General features: G+C 37.0%; 1 protein-coding gene across 1 annotated transcript in view; it reads right to left on the bottom strand.

The window, feature by feature from the left end:
• trpc3.S (transient receptor potential cation channel, subfamily C, member 3 S homeolog) overlaps positions 1-21,771 on the bottom strand; it is a 95,855-nt gene that overhangs the window by 34,715 nt on the left and 39,369 nt on the right. Inside the window, exons 5-7 of the mRNA XM_041579585.1 lie at positions 19,377-19,593; positions 18,372-18,605; positions 4,737-5,001 (exon numbers count right to left, since the gene is read on the bottom strand). Coding sequence (XP_041435519.1) covers positions 4,737-5,001; positions 18,372-18,605; positions 19,377-19,593 — 716 coding nt within the window. The remainder of the gene's footprint in view (positions 1-4,736; positions 5,002-18,371; positions 18,606-19,376; positions 19,594-21,771) is intronic.

The raw sequence follows: 21,771 nt of genomic DNA, 5'->3' as shown, positions 1-21,771 counted from the left end.
CTGTTCCATGTGCCTGCACCTGGGCCGACGTAACGGCAAAAAAAATCTCTAAAGGAACTAAAATGTACTAAGTCTTGCTGTGATTATCTTATAGTTACACAATAAAGGTATTACCTTTATGCCACTGTAGGTATTTTTATTTCAAAAGGGTTACCCTGTAACATTTTGACTGGCTAACACAGCACAAAAACTTTGCCTGCAACTACATTAGATCAATAAACGGAGTATAAGAATGGTGTAAATACAGAGGCGTCTTTTTTGTTCATAAGTATATGGCAATAGATATCATATGATTATGATTGTGAAAAAAAATCTTATACTGTTCTTGTCCAATATATTAAGGAACTGCCCCAATATAATTATCAATTTCAAGGTTTCATTAACTCCCTGGATGAAATCTCTAATAAATATTTGTAGGACATCTGTATTCTGCCAGTCATTCTAAAACTAAAAAGTAGGTCATTAAATATTAAAAATAGGTTTTTATTATAATACTAAGCTCGCCTCCCTACATACACTAGGGTTTATTTTTATGTGGGCCAAGGTCCCATACCTGTACCAAAAAATGTGGCAGACCATTGCTCGAAAAAAGTCGACCTGCACCTGACTTAGACCCGTGTCCCTTGGCGTCCCCCTTCCATTTATAGACCTGCGCACCTATAAAACCAGAAGCCAGAAGTCGGAAGCCGGCAGTGTAAGGTCCCGGACATTTAGAGCAGGCAGAAAAGCTCAACCTGAACCCGCCTGCGACCCACAAATGGGGCAGCAAGGACAGCCCAAACCCGTCTGCAGGTCCCATAGGTATTGGCCTGGCCTACACATCACTATTGGGCTGCTATTGAAGAGTTCTTCTCGTCACTGACTGACATTACAGGGTTAAGCTAACAAGAGAGAGCAAGCATCTCTCCTGACTACACATCGAGGAGAGGAAGTAAGGGAAAGGGGCAATGCTGGAGATGATTTTTGCAGTTTTTGAAAACAATTAGATCTGAAAGGTCAAGTAAAAAAAAAGGGTAAATGTCCCCTTAAAATAATATTTTCAGCTGCACAGGATTGTACTGCTGAAACAACTTACTATAGCTCCAAATTAATCGTTTATGCTACTGTCAACAAAATGAGTATCTCTTGCCATCACTTAGCAAGGTAGCACACCTAGAAGAAAAAGTCAAAACCTTGCTAAAAATTTGACTGTAATGTCAAATCCAATCTACATCTTAAGTCTAATCCGTGGTTTCCATCAGTGTCTTTTTAATGCCAGCATTGCAGTCTACATCATCTTTGTTGCATGCATTTTCTACCAAGGTTCACCCCCACCAGGATTTGCTGTCATATTAACCATATGAAGGATAGATCATGTCAGACAAATTTGATTGCATTTTATGATCAGGTAAGTAAGATGCTGGACAGTGGGGGGGCAGTAGATGTGATCCATTTGGATTTTGCCAGCGCATTTGATACCATGCCCCACAAACTACTGCTTTCTAAACTAAGGTCTGTTGAGCTTAATGAAGTCGTTTGCACATGGATAGGAAACTGCCTACAGGATGGGGCACAGAGGGTGGTTGTTAATGGTACATTCTCTACTTGGAGTAAGGTTCTTAGTGGGGTCCCTCAGGACTCGGTATTGGGGCAACTTTTATTTAACTTGTTTATTAATGACTTAGGGGAGAGTATTGTAAGTAATGTATCAGTGTTTGCAGATGACACAAAACTATCCAGCACAATAAATTCCATCCAGGATGTGAAATCCTTGCCACAGGATCTTGACAAACTGGCAATCTGGGCAGCTAAGTGGCAAATGAGATTCAATGTAAATGTAAAGTCATACACCTGGGATGTAAAAATATCCAAGCCACTTATACCCTTAATGGGACTGCACTAGGCAAATCCATTATGGAAAAGGAGATGATAAACTTGGCTGTAACAAGCAATGCCAGTCAGCAACATCAAGGGCAAATAAGGGTTTAAACTGTATTAAAAGGGGCATTGATTCACAGCAGGAAGCGGTCATTCTTCCACTTTATAGAGCACCGGTAAGGCCCCATCTAGAATATGCCATACAGTTTTGGTATCCATCACTCAAACAGGACATTTATGTATTACAGAGGGTACAGAGAAGGGCAACTAAGCTGGTGAAAGGTATGAAAAATCTTAGCTATGAAAAAAGACTGGCTAAATTGGGGATGTTCACGCTGGAGAAGAGGCGTTTAAGGGGTATGATAACTATGTATAAATATATAGGGGGATCATATAATAATCTCTCTAATGCTTTATTTACCAGTAGGTCTTTCCAGCTGACACAAGGTCACCCATTCAAATATTCAAAAGGGTTTTTTTTACAGCGAGAGCTGTGAAGATGTGGAATTCTATCCCTGAATCAGTTGTACAGGCTGATACATTAGATAGCTTTAAGAAGGGGTTGGATGGCTTTTTGGCAAGTGAGGGAATACAGGGTTATGGAAGATAGCTCATAGTACAAGTTTATCCAGGGACTAGTCCGATTGCCATTTTGGAGTCAGGAAGGATTTTTTTCCCACTCTGAGGCAAATTGGAGAGGCTCCAGATGAGGTTTTTTTTGCCTTCCTCTGGATCAACTGGCTGTTAGGCAGGTAAAAAGTAAAAAGGTTGAACTTGATGGACATGTGTCTTTTTTCAACCCAACTTACTATGTTACTATGTAATGTTATAGAATGGCTAATTCTAAGTTCTTTTTCAGTTGACCATCATTTTTTCTTCTTTTATAGTTTTTGAATTATTTGTCTTTCTTTTGATTCTTTCCAGCTTTCAAATAGGGGTCACTGAACCATTTAAAAACAAATGCACTGTAAAGCTACAAATGTATTGTTATTGGTACTTTTGTTACTCATCTTTCTATTCAGGCCTCTCCTATTCATATTCCAGTCTCTTATTCAAATCAGTTTATGGTTGCTAGGGTAATTTGGACCCTAGCAAACAGATTGCTGAAATTGATAATTGGAGAGCTGCGGAATACAAAGCTAAATTACTCAATATCCACAAATAATAAAAAATGAATACCAACTGTGAATTGTCGCGAAATATCACTCTCTACATGTATTAACATGTATTAACTTTATATATCTTACAGATATAAGGAAACATTTTCATAAGACAGCTTGCTTTAGTTTCAAGGAGCACAAAAATATATTGTCACCTCAAGAGCCAATTAATTTAATTTTGGAAGCTTGCAAATCTGCAAAAGTCGAAGGTTTGGGTGACTTATTCAAAAAAGCTACAGTTTTCAGCGACAACCCCGAAAAATTCAGCTTTTTTCAGAAAATAGTGAAAATTTTCGTATATATTCATAAATAACCCCCTGAATGATTACCAATCACAAGAACAGAAAACAAAGAACTTGATGTACACAAAATAGGGGGCGATCTCACTGGAGGATGCTCACCCTAATTATTTCTGATATTCTGGAGAATGCTTAGAGCTAAAATCCAATAATTTACTGTTCACAGCAAGAATTTTGGAAAATACTTTTATTCCCTTCATTGGATGCCTTCATGCCTTAGTGCTTCTTATCACCTTTGTTATGTAACAGAACTGCTATAATAATGCTTCAATTTCATACTCGCAACCCCAATTTACTGACTCTCTTTAGAACATCTGCCTTCTACCTCTGTTCATTTGGATGCTAGTAAATATTAGCTAATTGGGATACACATGGACATTCGGCTTCACAGAACTGATGCATGCTAAAGTAGTGCATCTTTTAACCACAGCTTCAACTGTACTGCTGGCGTAATAATAAAAACTACATACATCCTCTGCCTATTGACTTAAAGGAACAGTAACAGTAACGTCAAAAAATAAAAGTGTTTTAAAGTAATGAAAATATAATGCAGTGTTGCCCTGCACTGGTAAAACTGCTGTGTTTGCTTCAGAAACTCTACTATTGTTTATATAAATAAGCTGCTGTGTAGCAATGGGGGCAGCCATTCAAAGGAGAAAAGGCTCAGGTTACACAGCAGATAGCAGATAAGCTCTGTCTGTCTAATGGTGTTATCTTTTATCCATTAGTTAAACTGTGCCATATAGCCGTTTTTCAATTTCCGCCATTGCTACGCAGCAGCTTGTTCATATAAACTATAGTAGAGTTTCTGAAGCAAACAGATTAGTTTTACCAGTGCAGGGCAACAGTACATGATATTTTCATTACTTTAAAACACTTAAATTTTTTGGTGTTACTGTTCCTTTAAGGAACCAATTTAAGTTTAAATTCCCTGCCATACCAGATAACTGGAAAATAAACTGATTTTCATGATCCCCCATCAGATAGCTTGACTTTTGGCTCTGCAAGGGACATAAGGAGCCATAAGAATATCTATATTTGCTTATGTATAATATCTATATTTGCCTATGAGTAAATATTCAGAGGAAGGCCGTTCTGAAATGTCAAAGTAAACATTCTTGTTTTAAATCATCAATATGCATCATTAGAGAAGAAAGAGCTTCCATATGCCAGGCACATTTTTACTCCCATGAAAACTGTGATCATTTCTTTTACATCCCGATCGCAGGATTTGACTTAGCAGATAAACCCAAAACTGAAAATGGCTTCAATGTGAACAGAAGGATATTCTGGCAATGCTTGATCTTGGAAATCACAGCTTATATTAACCCCACAAATCATGTCATTTTCTAATATAAGGAAGAATTACAGTTATTTTAAATGAAGTAATATTAGCAATTAAATACATAGTAATACTTACGTTGTAAATGCAGAATTTACTTTAGCACCAAGGTAATAAGAATACAGGATAAACATCCCAATCATGAATGCAAGGAACACCATAATAAACAGAACCATGAATTTGAAAATGTCTTTTACAGTTCTTCCAAGTGATATCTGCAAGGGTCCAAAGCTCTCATTCGCTGGCAGTATATAGGCAATGCGTGAGAAGCTAAGAACAACTGCTATGGCATAAAGACCTTCTGATATGATCTGCGGATCGGACGGAAGCCATTTATCTCTAGCTGAAAGAAACCAAATACATTGTAAGTAACTATTCACATGCTTTTTACATACATACTGTGATAAAAGTATTAAACAAAACAGTTGATAAAAACTTACAAAATAGATTTCTTCAGAACTGTCTTATATTGAAATGAAACCCACACAGAACATATTAGCTAACTAGATTCCTTACAATCAGGGGCATAACTACCGGGGGTGTGAATGCACACAGGCCCGCACCCCCATTGGGGCCCTCCGGACACTCGCGCTGATGGGAAGGCACACAGAAAACTGCCTCTGGAGGGGAGTGGGGGGCCCGGCTGCACCCGGCTGCATGGCTTGCACCCAGGCCTGACCCTCATTAGTTACGTTACCGCTTACAATTACTCAGAGCTGGGCCAACCCGGCCAGGTGCCTAGCTTAGTGTGTGCTCAATCGCGCATGTGCGAAACTACGAGCCATCGCGCATGCTCGAAACTACACGCCAGACCGGACATGGGGTAGGCGACAGAGCAGGTACGTGCCTGGCGCCCCCTCAGCTTTGCGCCCTAGGCACGTGCCTAATCTGCCTACCCCTAGTTCCGGCCCTGCAATTACTAGTTAAAATACATCTCACCCCAAGAAGACATTAAGGGCTATGGGAACACAAAGAATTTGCTCATGCTCCTTGTAAAAGGAACCAAAATACCATGGACAGCATCAGACTGGGTGTCTGGGGCCCTCAAGGGTTGCTGCCTCTTAACCCCTCACCAGCCACAACCCTCTCGGCATGTACCTTGATTTTAATTTTTGTCGACATGATCAGGACCAGTGAGAGAGGTCAGGAAGCAGCACCCAGAAGCTCATCAGGGAGTGGGGACCCATCAGGTTTTTGCTAGCCCAGTCTGACCCTGACCATAGATCAATTCACAGTGTATTTCTAGAAAGCACACTTCCAGAAAAATGCCCAGTGCTTTTTTGTTAATTGTTGCAAAATGTAGTCCCATTGCTCAGACAGTAAAAACACTATTGATTTTCCACAAGGACATTAAGGGGGTTATTTACTAAAATCCAAAATCTTTTCAGTAATTTCTTAAAACCACTTTGACCAAATTCCTGCTGACTTTTTTACTGTATTTATCAATATATTTTCACGAAAAAAATCTGGTTCAGAATTTTTTTTAAAAAAGACTTTAAAAAATCCAAATTGTACAATTTTTTTCAGATGTGATGGCAGAAAACGAACGCCAACCTTTTTGAATTATCAGTTGAAAAACTTGAAATTTTCAGATTATTATACAAAACCCAGCACAGACCATGATCTCTTCAAATTGTAAACAGGACATCTACATGATCTTGGCTGGTTTGAGAGCACTTTTAACACCATCGGGTTTAAAAAAATCACAAAACTTTTGAGATTTTTTTCCTGCAAAAAAATTGTGTTTTCCCCTTTAAATGTCCAACCAGAAAAAAATGGACTATAGTAAATAACCCCTAAAAGTTGCTAATGATAATTGAAAGTTCCATGCAGGATGTTGCCACTTTGCAGAGTGATTTGACTAAATTGGAAAACTTTGCAGAAAAACTGGTAGAAATAATGAAGGGAATATTAGCATTTAAAACAGTAGGCAAGCAGGTTTTTTTATGCAGAGAAGAGACATGGACACAAAAAATGCCGAAAAATAACACTATTGGGTGACTATAATATTGGTCGCTACAGCAACACAACAATAGGATATTGATTCCGAATGTTATACATTACGACATAAGCAATTTTTTTCTCTTTGCGAATTTTATTAAATGTTTCCTCTTTAAAAAAAACATATCAACAGGGTGTTTGTCTTCATATGGCAATGCGGCATCAAAACACATGGAAGATTATATACTAAAACTCAACTTTTTCTCACTGTTTAGCAAAAAAAAATTCACCCAAACTCCCAAACCTGAATCCCCTTTATTTACTAATAAAAGTTTTCAAAAAAATTGCTGCGAAAGAACGTTGCAACAAAACTGAGCATCAGTTCAAATCATGCAACATTTTCAAATTGACGCTGTGAAAACTCGACCTTATTGGGTTGTCACCCCAAAAAAACAGACTATTGAACAAAAACCAGCACAAACAGCCCGAATCCAGAAGTTAAAACACATGTTCCAAAAATTAAAGGGACATCTGCCGTTGACTTTTACATGATTTTGACAGGTTTTAGCTTGAGTATTTTAGGATTCAAATTTTTAGCAGCTTCGGAGCATAATATATGTCAACCAATTCAAGATTTTTTTGGATTATTTTCCCCTTTAAAACTAGACCAGAGAAACTCGACCATTAACAAATACAGTAGACCCCATGGTCTTTTTGACTACCCCAATCCCACTCCTAGACTCTGGCCCACCATGGTTTACACCCTGTTAATCACAGTTTAGAGATAACTTTTCTTTACCAGCCGGGCCACACAGCCTACTCCCAAGTCAGCTTCACTGCTGCACTTTCTCCAAACACTGTATGTCTCCAAGCACAGTTATAGGGTCCTTTGCACTAGAGATGTCGCGAACTGTTCGCCGGCGAACTTGTTCGCGCGAACATCGGGTGTTCGCGCTCGCCGGAAGTTCGCGAACGTCGCGCGACGTTCGCCATTTTGGGTTCGCCATTGTTGGCGCTTTTTTTTGCCCTCTCACCCCAGACCAGCAGGTACATGGCAGCCAATCAGGAAGCTCTCCCCTGGACCACTCCCCTTCCCTATAAAAACCGAAGCCCTGCAGCGTTTTTTCACTCTGCCTGTGTGTGCTGAAGAGATAGTGTAGGGAGAGAGCTGCTGCCTGTTAGTGATTTCAGGGACAGTTGAAAGTTTGCTGGCTAGTAATCGTTTTGATACTGCTCTGTTATTGGAGGGACAGAAGTCTGCAGGGGTTTGAGGGACATTTAAGCTTAGGTAGCTTTGCTGGCTAGTAATCTACCTTCTACTGCAGTGCTCTGTATGTAGCTGCAGTGGGCAGCTGTCCTGCTTCTGATCTCATCTGCTGACTGCTGCAATAACAGTAGTCCTTGTAAGGACTGCTTTTATTTATTTTTTTGTTGTTTTACTACTACTACTACTACTACTATAAGAGCCCAGTGCTATTAGTCTAGCAGTGTTGGGGAGTGGGACTGGTGTGCTAATCTGCTGCTCCTAGTAGTTCAGCAGCACCAACTTTAATTTTTTTTTTTAATATTCATTTTTTTTTTATTTTACTTTTTTTTATTTTACTACCGCTGTAGTAGTGTATAAGTTGACCTTTTAGGCATTATTTGCCCTGTAGGCATTATTTGCACACTGTTTTCTTCAACCCGCCATCTAGCTGTGTGACCTTGTTCACATTCTGTCTAAATATCCATAATATTACCGTCTCCAGAAAAAACACCGGAGTGACTTTTTTCAAGCAGCCATAATATATTTTACGTAATCCGTATCCACCGCTGTAGTAGTGTATACGTTGACCTTGTAGGCATTATTTGCACAGTGTTTTCTTCAACCCGCCATCTAGCTGTGTGAGCTTGTTCACATTTTGTCTAAATATTGATAATATTATCGTCTCTAGAAAAACCACTTGAGTTACTTTTTTTCAAGCAGCATTCATATATTTTACGTAATCCGTATCCACCGCTGTAGTAGTGTATACGTTGACCTTGTAGGCATTGTTTGCCCAGTTTTTTTGGCCGCAGCCACTGAAGCACAGAGGCCAGAAAAAATATGCCATATAAATGCTGAAAATAGTCATTTTTTGCCATACGTTGACTCAACGTATATGGCAAAAAATTACTATTTTCAGCATTTATATGGCATATTTTTTCTGGCAACTGTGCTTCAGTGGCTGCGACCAAAAAAACTGGGCAAACAATGCCTACAAGGTCAACGTATGGCAAAAAATGACTATTTTCAGCATTTATATGGCATATTTTTTCTGGCAACTGTGCTTCAGTGGCTGCAACCAAAAAAACTGGGCAAACAATGTCTACAAGGTCAACGTATGGCGAAAAATTACTATTTTCAGCATTTATATGGCATATTTTTTCTGGCAACTGTGCTTCAGTGGCTGCGTCCAAAAAAACTGGGCAAACAATGCCTACAAGGTCAACGTATGGCAGTTGTTTAAAGAGAACAGTAGATTACTAGCCAGCAAAGCTACCTAAGCTAAAATGTCCCTCAAATCCCTGCAGACTTCTGTCCCTCCAATACAGAGCAGTATCAAGCAGATTACTAGCCAGCAAACTTACTATCATCTGTCCCTGAAATCACTAACAGCTCTCCCCCTACACTATCTCTTCCAAGCACACACAGGCAGATTTTTCAGATACATTTTTGCCCTTGATCCCCCTCTGGCATGCCACTGTCCAGGTCGTTGCACCCTTTAAACAACTTTAAAATCATTTTTCTGGCCAGAAATGTCTTTTCTAGATGTTAAAGTTCGCCTTCCCATTGAAGTCTATGGGGTTCGCGAACCGTTCGCGAACCGCTCGCATTTTTGCGCAAGTTCGCGAATATGTTCGCGAACTTTTTTTCCGACGTTCGCTACATCCCTACTTTGCACTTGCTTTCTTTCTCAAGCTTAGGATCAGGCACTTTATGGGGCCAATTCATTAACTTCGAGTGAAGGATTCGAAGTAAAAAAAACTTCGCATTTCAAAGTGTTTTTTTGGCTACTGCGACCATCGAATGGGCTACTTCGACCTTCGACTACGATTTCGACTTCGAATCGAATGATTCGAACTAAAAATTGTTTGGCTATTCGACCATTCGATAGTCGAAGTATTGTCTCTTTAAGAAAAAACTTTGACCCCCTAGTTCGCCACCTAAAAGCTACCGAACCCAATGTTAGCCTATGGGGAAGGTCATAATCACTTCACAAGAGCAATTGGGCAAATTAAAAAAACTGAAAATAAAATGTTCATTTCTAATACTTGGTTGAAAACCCTTTGCTAGCAATGACAGCCTGAAGTCTTGAACTCATGGACATCATCAGATTCAGGGGTTTCTTCTTTTTAATGCCCAAAATTAGAAAAAAGTTGTCTCTGTCCAAAGATTCATGGACCTAACTGTATATAGTTTATATATGCATTTATATAATGGGTTTCATTTGGAGGGGTTGCCCTTGATGGACTATGGTATTTTTTTCAACCCAACTACATATATCATAGATAAAAGTTATCATATGGTCTTTTATTGACTTGTTAGTATGTAGTGTCTAACCATCTAAGATAACAATAAAATCCTATTTGAGAGTAATCTGAATATGTTATATACAAACACACACGCACTATATTACAGGTACTAATACTAAATACCGCTAGAGTTTTTTTTCATATTAAAGAATCGTGCAAGCTAAAACTATATAACTCTTTTATAAATATCTATATTCAGGTCAGATTCAAAACAGTTATGACCCATGTGCCCTACCCTCAAGTTACTGATTGGTTGCTGCCTGGAAGAGAGCAAAACAGAGAGCTGCAAAACAAGAAGTAGTGTTCTGGCTATTATGTTAGACATCCAGTCACTCCAACCATTATACATTACATTTTTGTCTAAGTAACTATATTAGAAACATTGTTTATTTTTCACAGCCTATCTATTTACCCAGTTTTTATTTTTATACTGATAATTCCTTTATGCAAACCACCTTTGGGCCAAAGGCCAAGTGCTTTTATATAAGTCATGAAACTCCTTTGTGACTTCTAATATCCTCATATTTTATGAAAGGGCGTGCATTATTTATTGTAATACACACGTTTCCTTGAGTCAATGCCACAGAAAATGACACAAGCACTGATTATAACTGATGATTAATATGAATATAATAAAATAATAATATTAATAATACATTATGTTCTATAATTGCTCAGTAATCATTGCTGAGCTTTATATATAAAGGGAAAAAAATAGCAAACATAAAAATAAGCAAAAATCAAAAACAATTGTGAGGTTATAGGGAATTAGAATAATTTCTGGGATTTATGTGACCTTTAAAAATCTTTTTGAAATTTGCTGTTGTATTTTTTCTGTAAAGATTTACATTTTATTTTTAAAATAATGTAATGCTGTATTAGAACTACTATTTTCCTTCAGTCAATACACATTCTTTCTTAAGCCCTCATCTGTCTTATATTTAAACCTCCAAAAATCTCTTCTAACTCCTACACCCACTGACTCATCATATGTTAAATTATCTTCTTATTAAGCTTTTTTATCTCATGTATTCTTTCTTTTCATTGCTTGACACTTATCTATATCCTGAAGAGGCCAAAGGTTAGATTTTAGGTTATTCCTACAAGTGAAGACTTCCTGTCAGTGATATGTAATCATGACTTTAGCTCTATTAAAGTTATCTATATCTGAAATAAATGGTACTTTCATACATTCAAAAGAAATCCAAAATAATTATATGATGGATTTCATTTAAGTGCACTGGATAGGCATCTCTTTTTATTCTCATCCACATTTTAAAGGTACAGAATATACATATAAGAATAATGACTATAAAATGTGGAAACCAATCTTAATTCAATGGCTATGACACAGCAATTATTGTTTTATATGAAATGGCAGTGGTGCCAATAGAGAATCAAAAGGCTGGAACATATATATATATATATATATATATATATATATATATATATATATATATATATATATATATATATATATATATATATATATATATATATATATATATATACTGTGTATGGGTGTAGTTTTAAAGGTGACTACTTAGAACTAAAGAAGAAAACTGGTTATTTCAAATATTTGCATTCCTATTCCTAAACTATACACCAGAATGTGTACAAAATGTATTAAGTATTCCAAAATCTCTATCTTGTAAAAGCAATGGGGCAATTTTACTTAAGGGCGAAGTGACACTGGTGAAAAATTTAGTGCCGTCATTGCGGTACTTCGTCGATTTACTAACAGGCGCAACTTCACTAACGAAAGAGACTGATGCTGGCGCTCATTCGCACTCAATCGCCAGGCGAAGTTACGCTCTGGCAAATGGAAGTAACTGCGCAAATTCACTAAGATGCAGATTTTACTGAACGTTGCCTCTCGCGCCAGACTTGCCTTCGCCACCTCAGACCAGGCGAAGTGCAATAGAGTAGATAGGACTTCCTCAAAATTTCATTGAAAATGTATCTAAGTCCCAAAAAACGCTGGCGTCTTTTCCTTTTTTCAGGGTGATAGGCTGCAAAAGAGTGTACATTTTTTATGGGGTAACCCACTTCCCCCCCTCCATTTCCTAACATATGCACATGAACTATACACTGGGTTCATGTGTAGGGCATTATAACAACTCTATTTTCTTTTATTAAGCTTCCCTGCGCCCTGGACGCAACTTCGCATGTTAGTGAATTAGCATTGTCTGAGTGAATTTTCACCTGGAGAAGTGTTCCGCTGCCTGCAAAGCCGCCAATGGCGAATTTTCGCCGCTTATTAAATTTGCCCCAATGAGAGAAACCAGGCCTGTTACATGAATTGGCTACGATTCACATCAGTCTGGATACAAGTAGGACTTAGATTGTAAGATACCTAAAACACACACACATTGGATAACTATTTCTCAAATTTGTATTTGTGAAATTTTCCTATTTTTTCTACTTTGAATAAAATTGAAGTTTTTAAACATTGTTAGCTTATTTAGCAAATAAAACTATGGAAAAAAATACTTGAATATCTTGAATTTGTATTTTACTCATCGGGGTGTATAAGTTCCAAAAATAACCCTCAAATTAAATAAATAGATTTTATTTACTAAGACAGCTCCCACTGACATCTACATGAAGTTTTAGAGGTTTTTTTTTTGCATTTTTTCCATCAATAAATATTGAAAATACCAGTTTTTTATACAATGATGCAAATTCACTCTTAGGGGCAGATTTATCAAGGGTCGAATTTTGAAGTGATAAATACTTTGAAATTCGACCATCGAATGGCTTTACTTAGACTTCGAACATCGAAGTCTAAGTTTTTTTCACCGAATTTGACCCTTTTGCGGTCGAAGTAAAATCCTTCGTAGAAAATTCCCTCGAATTCACTTCGACCCTTGATAAATTTGCCCCATAGTGTTTGTTTTATTAGAAGCAAGTTAATATTCCTGTATGTTTTTTAGGAGTGTGGGAGTACAAGGACGAAACCCATGCAGATCAAAAGATGACTCCTTACACATGGCAGTCCTTCTCATTTTATATATACCAGGTGCACAAATGCCAGCAGAGTACATGCCATTCACTGCCTGCCCTCCACCTGTCAGCACTTACATAGGGAGGATTTCAATTTGTGAATGCGAAATTAAACATTTTCACTGAAATCTGTCCCATGCATGCATATAGCATATGACAGACATATGCTATGCTTCTTAGTTCATTTCCAGACAATGCACTGTGTGCCACTAGCCTTATTGTTTTATTATATGGCTCTGTACAGGCAACAAGCAAACTTAAGAGCTATACATGTGCAGAAACCAATCATTTTCTGCTGGCCCATCTAAGTGATACAGGTATGGGACCTGTTATCCAGAATGCTCGGGACCTGGTGTTTTTCGAATAATGGATCTTCCCCTAATTTGGGTCTTCCTAGTCTACTAGAAATTCATTTAAACATTAAATAAACCCAATAGGCTGGTTTTGCTTCCAATAAGGATTAATTATATCTTAGTTGGGATCAAGTACAAGCTACTGTTTTATTATAACATATTATTATTAAATATTATCAGAAGGAAATCATTTTTAAAAATTTGGATTATTTGCATAAAACGGAGTCTATCTAGTCCGTAATTCGAAGCTTTCTGGATATTGGTTTTCCGGATAAGGGATCCTATACCTGTACCTTTTTTTTGTTCATGTATGTTTTTAAATCTACGGGAATAGGAAAATCTTTTATAAGGAACAATTTTTTCTGTATGCTTTTTATGCTTTGTATGCTTGTAAACAAGGATGAATTTAATTGGAACTTGTTATATTAGCCACGCATTAGAACACTAGGCGCTTCAGAAATCAATTTAAGAATCATTGTTGATCTTAAATTAGGAGTTATCATATACAGTATCTTAAAAAAATGAACTAATCTAAGAATTCAATTAAAATGTTTAATTATAAGGATGCACTCCTCTAGATCAAACTGAAATGTTAAGAAGGAAAACTGTAGCACAACAAAGCTACAAACTACAAAACGTACAGATTTTTATAAGTTAAGCTGTCCAGACCATGCCCTTTAAAAGTTGATGATTATAGGGATGTATTCAAATCATTAGTTCTTTGCTAGAAGCATTTATTTTAGCATATGTCTTGTTTATTGTAAACAAAGTCCATTAAAGGGAAGGAAGGACGTATTATTCGGTTTTGTTGAGTGTTAAAATCTGATGCCTTGTTTTTTCTTCCATATCCGTTTGCCATCCTACATCATCCACATAAACTAGTATATATATAATATTGTATATACAGGGTTGGTGTGAGTGCGTGTGTGCTCTGGTTTCTTTTGGAGGGGTTCAAATTGATGTACTTTGTTTTTTTCAACCCAACTTAACTATGTGAGAAAAACCCAGAACAAAACATCTGATTTTAACACAAGTAATTGCCTTCCCTACACCAAGCCTAAAATGGAGTTGATATGCTGTAATCTCTGCCTATACTTTTGCACTGCATGAGCAATTATTGCCAAAAAAAACTGGTAAACCACTCAGGTTCACTGAGGTGCATGACTTTGAAAAAAAGCACCTCTCCTCATGTGTCACAACCCTTACACAGCCCTTACATGTAGGGCATTTTTGTCTTCTCACTGCCACACCTTGCTGCACCTTACACCTGCCTGTCCAGGATGAAGAATGACTACACTACCCCCAATTTACCCTTCATGAATAAATGCTGAATAACACAGACAACTAATGTACCCACAACGCCATCGTACACCCAACCCAATCAACTCACTGGGATAAAATCACTGGTAGCTGATGCAGTGTAGTATAGCCTCAGTTGTCCTTTTCAATGTTAGCTGCCAGCTCTAGCATCATATCAACATATTCCAATACAGCATTCATTTAGAACAACCTTTATCTTACTAATATGCCCCCCTCCCTCTGGGCCATATATATGACATGTGTTCAACAAGTCACAGTATCATTAACAGGGAGCGCATTGCTGGTATTTCTAGCTCATATTTACCTTCATATCTCTCTCATATTTCTCTTTATTTTCCTGTATTTATGTTTACTTTCATATACTGGTTAATATTTTTACTTTTTACCGTAGGCTGCACATATGTTAAAGTAACAAGACATTAGTCTGAATACAAGTATAACACTCTAATGTTCTTTATTTTATGTATATGTATAGCCGTTGTCTACAGTTGCAGATGAATTAGCACCAAAGGGATTTCTCCCATTAAAGCAACCAGTTCTGTGATGTTTGGGACCGGAATTTTTCTAGATAAGGGGTATTGCCATAATGTGAAGTACCATGACTTAAAGGGGTAATTCTAAGATGCTATCTGGTTCGATGACCCCAGCGCCAAACAAAAACACTGTTTCTCTGCAAGGCTACAGTTTTATAGTTATTTATACTTTCTCTTACAGGTATGGATTTTCTGAATATACCTAATTAGAGTGTTTTGCTCCCAATAATGATTAACTATATTTCAGTTAGGATCACGTACAAGGTACTGTTCTATTATTACAGAGATAAAGGAAATCAGTTTTTTTAAAAAAAATAATTCTTTGATTAAAATGGAGTCTATGGGAAATGGTCTTCCCATGATTCAGAGCTTTCTGGATAACAGGTTTCCAGCTAACGGATCCCATACCTGTATTATGATAAACACTTATTTATAAAATAGAAGCATATTCTATTACCCATCTTTCTATTTAGGAGCACCCCTATTCATCATCCAGTACTGTCATTCCGGCCACTGCCTGGTTGCTAGATTAAATGTGACCCTAGTAAACAGAAATGTCATAATAGATAGCTGTTCAACAACTCAATGTTTCATTATTTAAAAACCACAAAAAAATAAATAAAAACAGAATAGCTATTGCACATTTTTTTAGAATATAATTGTTTATATCATGAAAGTTAATTTTAAGAAGAGCCCCCCCCCCTTTACAGCTTCTTATAAAACAATGTAAATGTTAAGAAGAAAACACAGAGAATAGAATTGTCTTCCATAATGTGAACTTACACTATTAGTAATCATCCAGTACAAGGTACTGTCTTATTACAGAGAATTACTATTATGATCTGCCATGTGCAGTGATCCTCAAGAAACCTAATCTGCAAAAGCAAAACATTGTATTCAGACACAAGAGTATAAATGGCCTCTGCCACTGTCATGTACATTGCATCGTGTTATCTAATTACACATACAATAATAGAACCTAATGCAGGAAATTGAGCAGGGACTATGACGTCCTATATTCATTCAATGTTAATTACCTAATAATTTGCTAAATATGACTTCAGTTTTATGGGTAATGTTCTGTATAACAAGGGGTACGATCTTCAAAGATGCCTAATAACTATCCGTTAAGGAATCATCATAATTAAACATTAAACATTCTGCAAATTGTACACTATACGGCATGCTGCATGTCCAGGGTGAGACTGGGGGGCCTGGGGCCCATCGGGCCGCTGTCTAGGGCCCCCCTCCAGACCCCCCCTGCTGCACCGCTGCACGCTTGTGCGCAGTTGCACTTTGTTTTTCGGGGGTCGCAGCCTGAAAATCGCGGATCTGGTCCGCCGGGTTTTTTTCCTGGCGGCCCACCGGCCTAGCCCGAACCTGTGCATGTCAAGATAATAATAATCATTTAGAAGAAAGAAAGGTAATGAATGCAGATTATTTTGTTTGCATTATTTAGCAGCCTCCCGCTGTACTCTGAATACATTATTAACAGACTTCTCTAGGTGATAGCAAAGGAGCAAAGTCATGAAGCCAATGAATATGCATTACATGCACATATTTTTTGCCTGTTGTTTTACAATGTAATTAAGACGTATCTTTGTTTTTGTTTTGAAACTGAAAGTATTTTTAATTTTTCAACTTTCTGGTTTTCCAGTACAACTGTGTGAGGAAGTTCCATCAGTTTATAATTTAACCCTTTCTCTTTAAACTCTGTAAATCTAAGACACAGGCTGCATGTGGGGTGCTTGTTAACACAGCCTTCCTTATTTCTCTATATATTTAAACTCTACTGATTACAGCAGTAGCTAATAAAGTAGCAAACAAAAAGAAAATACATTATTGCTTTATAATGTGCAGGAGTAAAGCATATTCTATATATTAAATAATGAATAATGTACAACCTGTTTTTACTAAAATCTGAAAATTTCTCACTATAATCTTTAAACCACTTGCACCAAATTCACGTGCACATTTTACCATATTTATCAATACATTTATTTGAAAAAATCTGGTGCGGGCAAAGTCACAATAAAATCACGAAAAAATCCGAATTGTACAACTTTTTCGTATTTGACTCACCAAAAACCAAAAATGTATTGGATTATGGTACAAACCCCATTGCAGATCAGGATTTCTTCCAATTGTAAACGGGACATCTGCCATTGACTTCTACATGACCTCAGCAGGTCTGAGATGGAGTACTTTTTTATTCAGACTTTTAAAAGCATCGGGGGTTTAAAAAAATCACTAAACATTTACATTTGTTTTCTACAAAAAAATGTTTTTCTCCTTTAAAACTCTGACCAGAAAAAATTGGAGTTTAGTAAATAACCCCCTATAAGTCACAGATGGGTTTTATGAGCACACAAAGGCAATAGAGTGAAGGTTGATACATTGCCTTTAAATTTTAAAAAAAGTCATATTTTGTAGCCCCATTTACATTATACTCCATATATAATATACAATAGTACTGTACATACACTACATATATAATACATAAGAGTCGTTAATATCCTATAAATGATATCCTTATGAAAAGTGCAAAGTGATGTATTTATAAATTTAATGGAAATGAAAAATCTTTTTGCAATGTAATTTCTTGGCTGAATGAAGAAATATGGCAGCCCCAATGGATTTTAAACTAGAAGTATGCAGAGAAAGAATGTTCTTTATGGAAAAGATTAGTAAGTCAGCTTATCTACTAACATAGGTGTAAGCACTAATGCAATTGGCCAAAGCAACCAATTAGATTTTGCTTTTATTTTCTAACTGACTGATCAGCAGACTGATCAAAACAATTGCTGAGTGGTTGCTAGGGGCAATTGCATTTGTGCTATTTAGCATATATGTTGGTAAGTGAGCCCTTAAGACTTTACCACTATATTCATGTGACTATAATACTTTGATACGTGAATTGATCTTAAAAAAGTGTAGGATTCAACCAAATTCAGAATTTGAATGCTAATTATATTGGAAGCCTGAGTTTCTAATGCTGTTCTCACCGTATGTAAAGTACTCTATTTCAGGTGGCAGCGTGACCAAGGAAAGATCACTTTCTTGAATATTCTTGTCCACATATTGTTGTGCTTTTGTGGCTTGCATGAAGGCTAGAAGTCTGGCTGTAAAGGCTGCAATAAAGATGGAGAGCATCCCAAAGTCCAGCACATTCCATAGTTGTAGGATGTATTCCCTGGGTCCTTCCAGCCACAGCTCTTTGCACTCTGACCACATCATTCCTGTCAAATGCAATATGTCTATTGTTAGTTTTATATTTTAGTGTATATTCTCATTTTAAATAAGATTTAAATCACAATAGCCACAACTGAAACACTATAGAGTAATTTACTAAGTACAGGGCAAGATGCAAACACTTTGTACTCTGCTTTGCATTGCTCAGAATTTCTACAGGTCTCTATACTTCAAAATGGTGCACATAGACCTGCATTTCCCTATGACTACAGCCTATAAGGCATGTAGGCCCCATCACTCCTGTACCTGACCAGTTTCCTGTGCATCGTTCAGACAAGCAAGTATGGTGGGCACAGGCCACAAAGGAGCCCTGCATTTACTACCTGCCCTATAGCAGGAGGTAAGAACTGGGCTGCCTTGCACCTGTGTACATAGCACTCTGCACCTAGCAGGAGATTTACAAATGACCCCTTATTATTATAATTTACATGTATTCATAAAGTGTCAACATGTTTCACAGCAATTGGTGCACACATTAAACATACAGGTCACATGCAAAAATCAACAACCAATATAAGAGATAAAGAGGTCCATGCCCGTAAGAATTTGCATGGTAAAAGACCCCTTATGTTTTTTTGTATATTAATGCTTTTCCTGACTTAATTACAATAATGAGCCATTGATGAAAACCAATGCCTCATATTGTATACAATATTTTCTAAATGCCTCATTAGACACAGTTGGGTAGTTCACATGTGCAAAATTGGCAAGGAGTAGATTATACATGTAAAGGAAGAACTGTATTTAAAAAAACATACCTAGAACCCATACAATAATAAGCATTTCCATCCATGTAAATCTCGTCGTTTTTACTCTAAAAATTTGTTTTGGGTATTCAATGACCGCGATGTTGGGTAGAGTCGTAATCCCTTCAAACCTGTCTGAGGCATTGAACACTAACAGGCACAGGAAAATAATAAATGATGCAGCATGAGCTACAAACTTCATGAAGGGACTGCGAAGAATTCTGCCAAGCTAGAAAAAGAAAAAGAGAAGCATTCGAGTTCAGTATGAAATACACAAAGCCATTCAAAAGTGCTATATAATACAATTATTAGAATGTTGATTCTTTAGAATGACCATGAAAGGGTAAGCATCGGATTGGCCTACCTGGGTACTGGGACTTTTCCTGGCTATTTTACATAACACCTTTTCCAGGTTTTGTTTGAGTTTAATTTATTCCCAGCAGTAGAAAATATAGGAAATATTTTCCTCAAAACAATCAAATATATTCTGTGCTGTAAACAGCTTGAGGTTTTAGATGTTCAGCATACACATGGGGGTCATTTATCAACACCGGGCAAATTTGCCCATGGGCAGTAACCCATGGCAACCAATCATATTGCTGCATTCATTGTTCTACTTGCTGCTGGCTTTAAAAAGCTATTCACTGATTGGTTGTTATGGGTAACTGCCCATGGGCAAATTTGCCCAGTGTTGATAAATGAGCCCCAGTGTCTCTCTGTCTGTGCTATCCCCTGCAGTCTGTCTCTATCTACTATATTGTTCTGTGCACTTACACTCCTTGTGCTAGCAATTATACAACAAATAAAACATGCAGGAGAGCACAGCTGCCTCCATAGAATTAGTCCTGAATATTTCTTTTTGAAAGCAGCCTCTCTAGTTGCTGTGCTATTTCTAATTATAAAATGATTCCTATAGACATTAGGGAGCTGGCATCTAATGGTTAAAAAACAGTGCCTTTTGGGTTATATAAATAACTTATATTTAAACAGTGAACCTCTTAAATATGGGGATACAGGTATGGGACCTGTTATCCAGAATACTTGGGACCTGGGGTTTTCCAGATCTTCCAGATCTTTCCATAATTTGGATCTCCATACTTCTAGTAGAAAGTCATGTAAACATTAAGGGTGTTATTTATTAATATCCTTTTTTTTGCGGCATCCGTTATGAAACAGAAAACCCAAAAAAGTTGTGTTAAATAAAGACCTGTTTTTTGCGATTTATTATGTAAACGTCAATGGCAGATGTCCAGTGTCGGACTGAGACACCAAAGGCCCACCAAAAAACTTTAGACCAGGGCCTCACCCTCTGTACATTTCTCTTCCTCTCCTCACTCAACTTCTATCCTCTGAGTCTCTTTTCTTTACATACTATAATCTATTTAGACTCTTTGTTCTCATAGATATAGGGAATGGCTATGAAATAGGCCATGTGTTTAGCAGCATGATATCCCTGCGGGTCAGTCAGACACTGCAGATGTCCCCTTAACCATTTGAAGATGTTTTAAACCCTCACAAAATGTTCAGAATTTTCAGGGCAAAAAAATTAGTTTTTTTCAAGTGACAATCCGTAAAATCCGTGATTTTCCCCAATCCGATTTTTTTTTTCAGGTTTTTCAGGTTTTTTTTTATAAATAAGGGCAATTCGTGAATTAAAGTTTGGTTAGACTTTTTTATTTAAAAAAATTCAAATTTTGATAAATAACCACTCTAAATAAACCTTATAGGCTAGTTTTGATTTCAGTAAAGATTAATTATATCTTAGTTTGAACCAAGTACAAGGTACTGTTTTATTATTATAAAGAATAATGTATAATTATATTATTATAGAGAAAAAGGAAATAATTTTTTAAAATTAGGATTATTTGAATAAAATGGAGTCTATGGGAGATGGCCTTTCTGTAATTCAGAGCTTTCTTGATATTGAGTTTCTGGGTACTGAATCCCATATCTGTTCCAGGGGGTTTTCAATAAAAAGAAAAGGTTTTAAATCTCCAGTTGGTGTGCACTTTTATATCAGGTTCTCTGACGGGCCCTTTGTGTCACTGGATAATGCAGCTTTATATGAAACCCAATTTTAGCCGTGTACTATATCTTTTCTGCTTTATATCTTTGTATGATGAAAAGGCATATTTATTACCTTTTTCCTCCATTACTGGAATAAAAAAGGCCAAAAGTGAAGTATCTATTACCTAAATCTGTCTTTTCTGATTACAGAAATATCTTTTCTGAAATAATGTTTTAATACTGGTGTAGGGATGTGTAAAATAGCCACCCCTAGTATTATTGTCAGGCAGTCCCTCCATTTTATAGACACCTAACTGGGTCCTAAAATAAGGTTGGGGGGGTACTGTTTGCTCTTCCTGCTCTAAGCTAGGCCCCTGCTGCTTCTCACAGTGACCAGCAG

Source organism: Xenopus laevis, chromosome 1S (assembly GCF_017654675.1).
Source record: "Xenopus laevis strain J_2021 chromosome 1S, Xenopus_laevis_v10.1, whole genome shotgun sequence".
Lineage (NCBI taxonomy): Eukaryota > Metazoa > Chordata > Amphibia > Anura > Pipidae > Xenopus > Xenopus laevis.
This window is presented reverse-complemented; position numbering and strand designations above follow the sequence as displayed.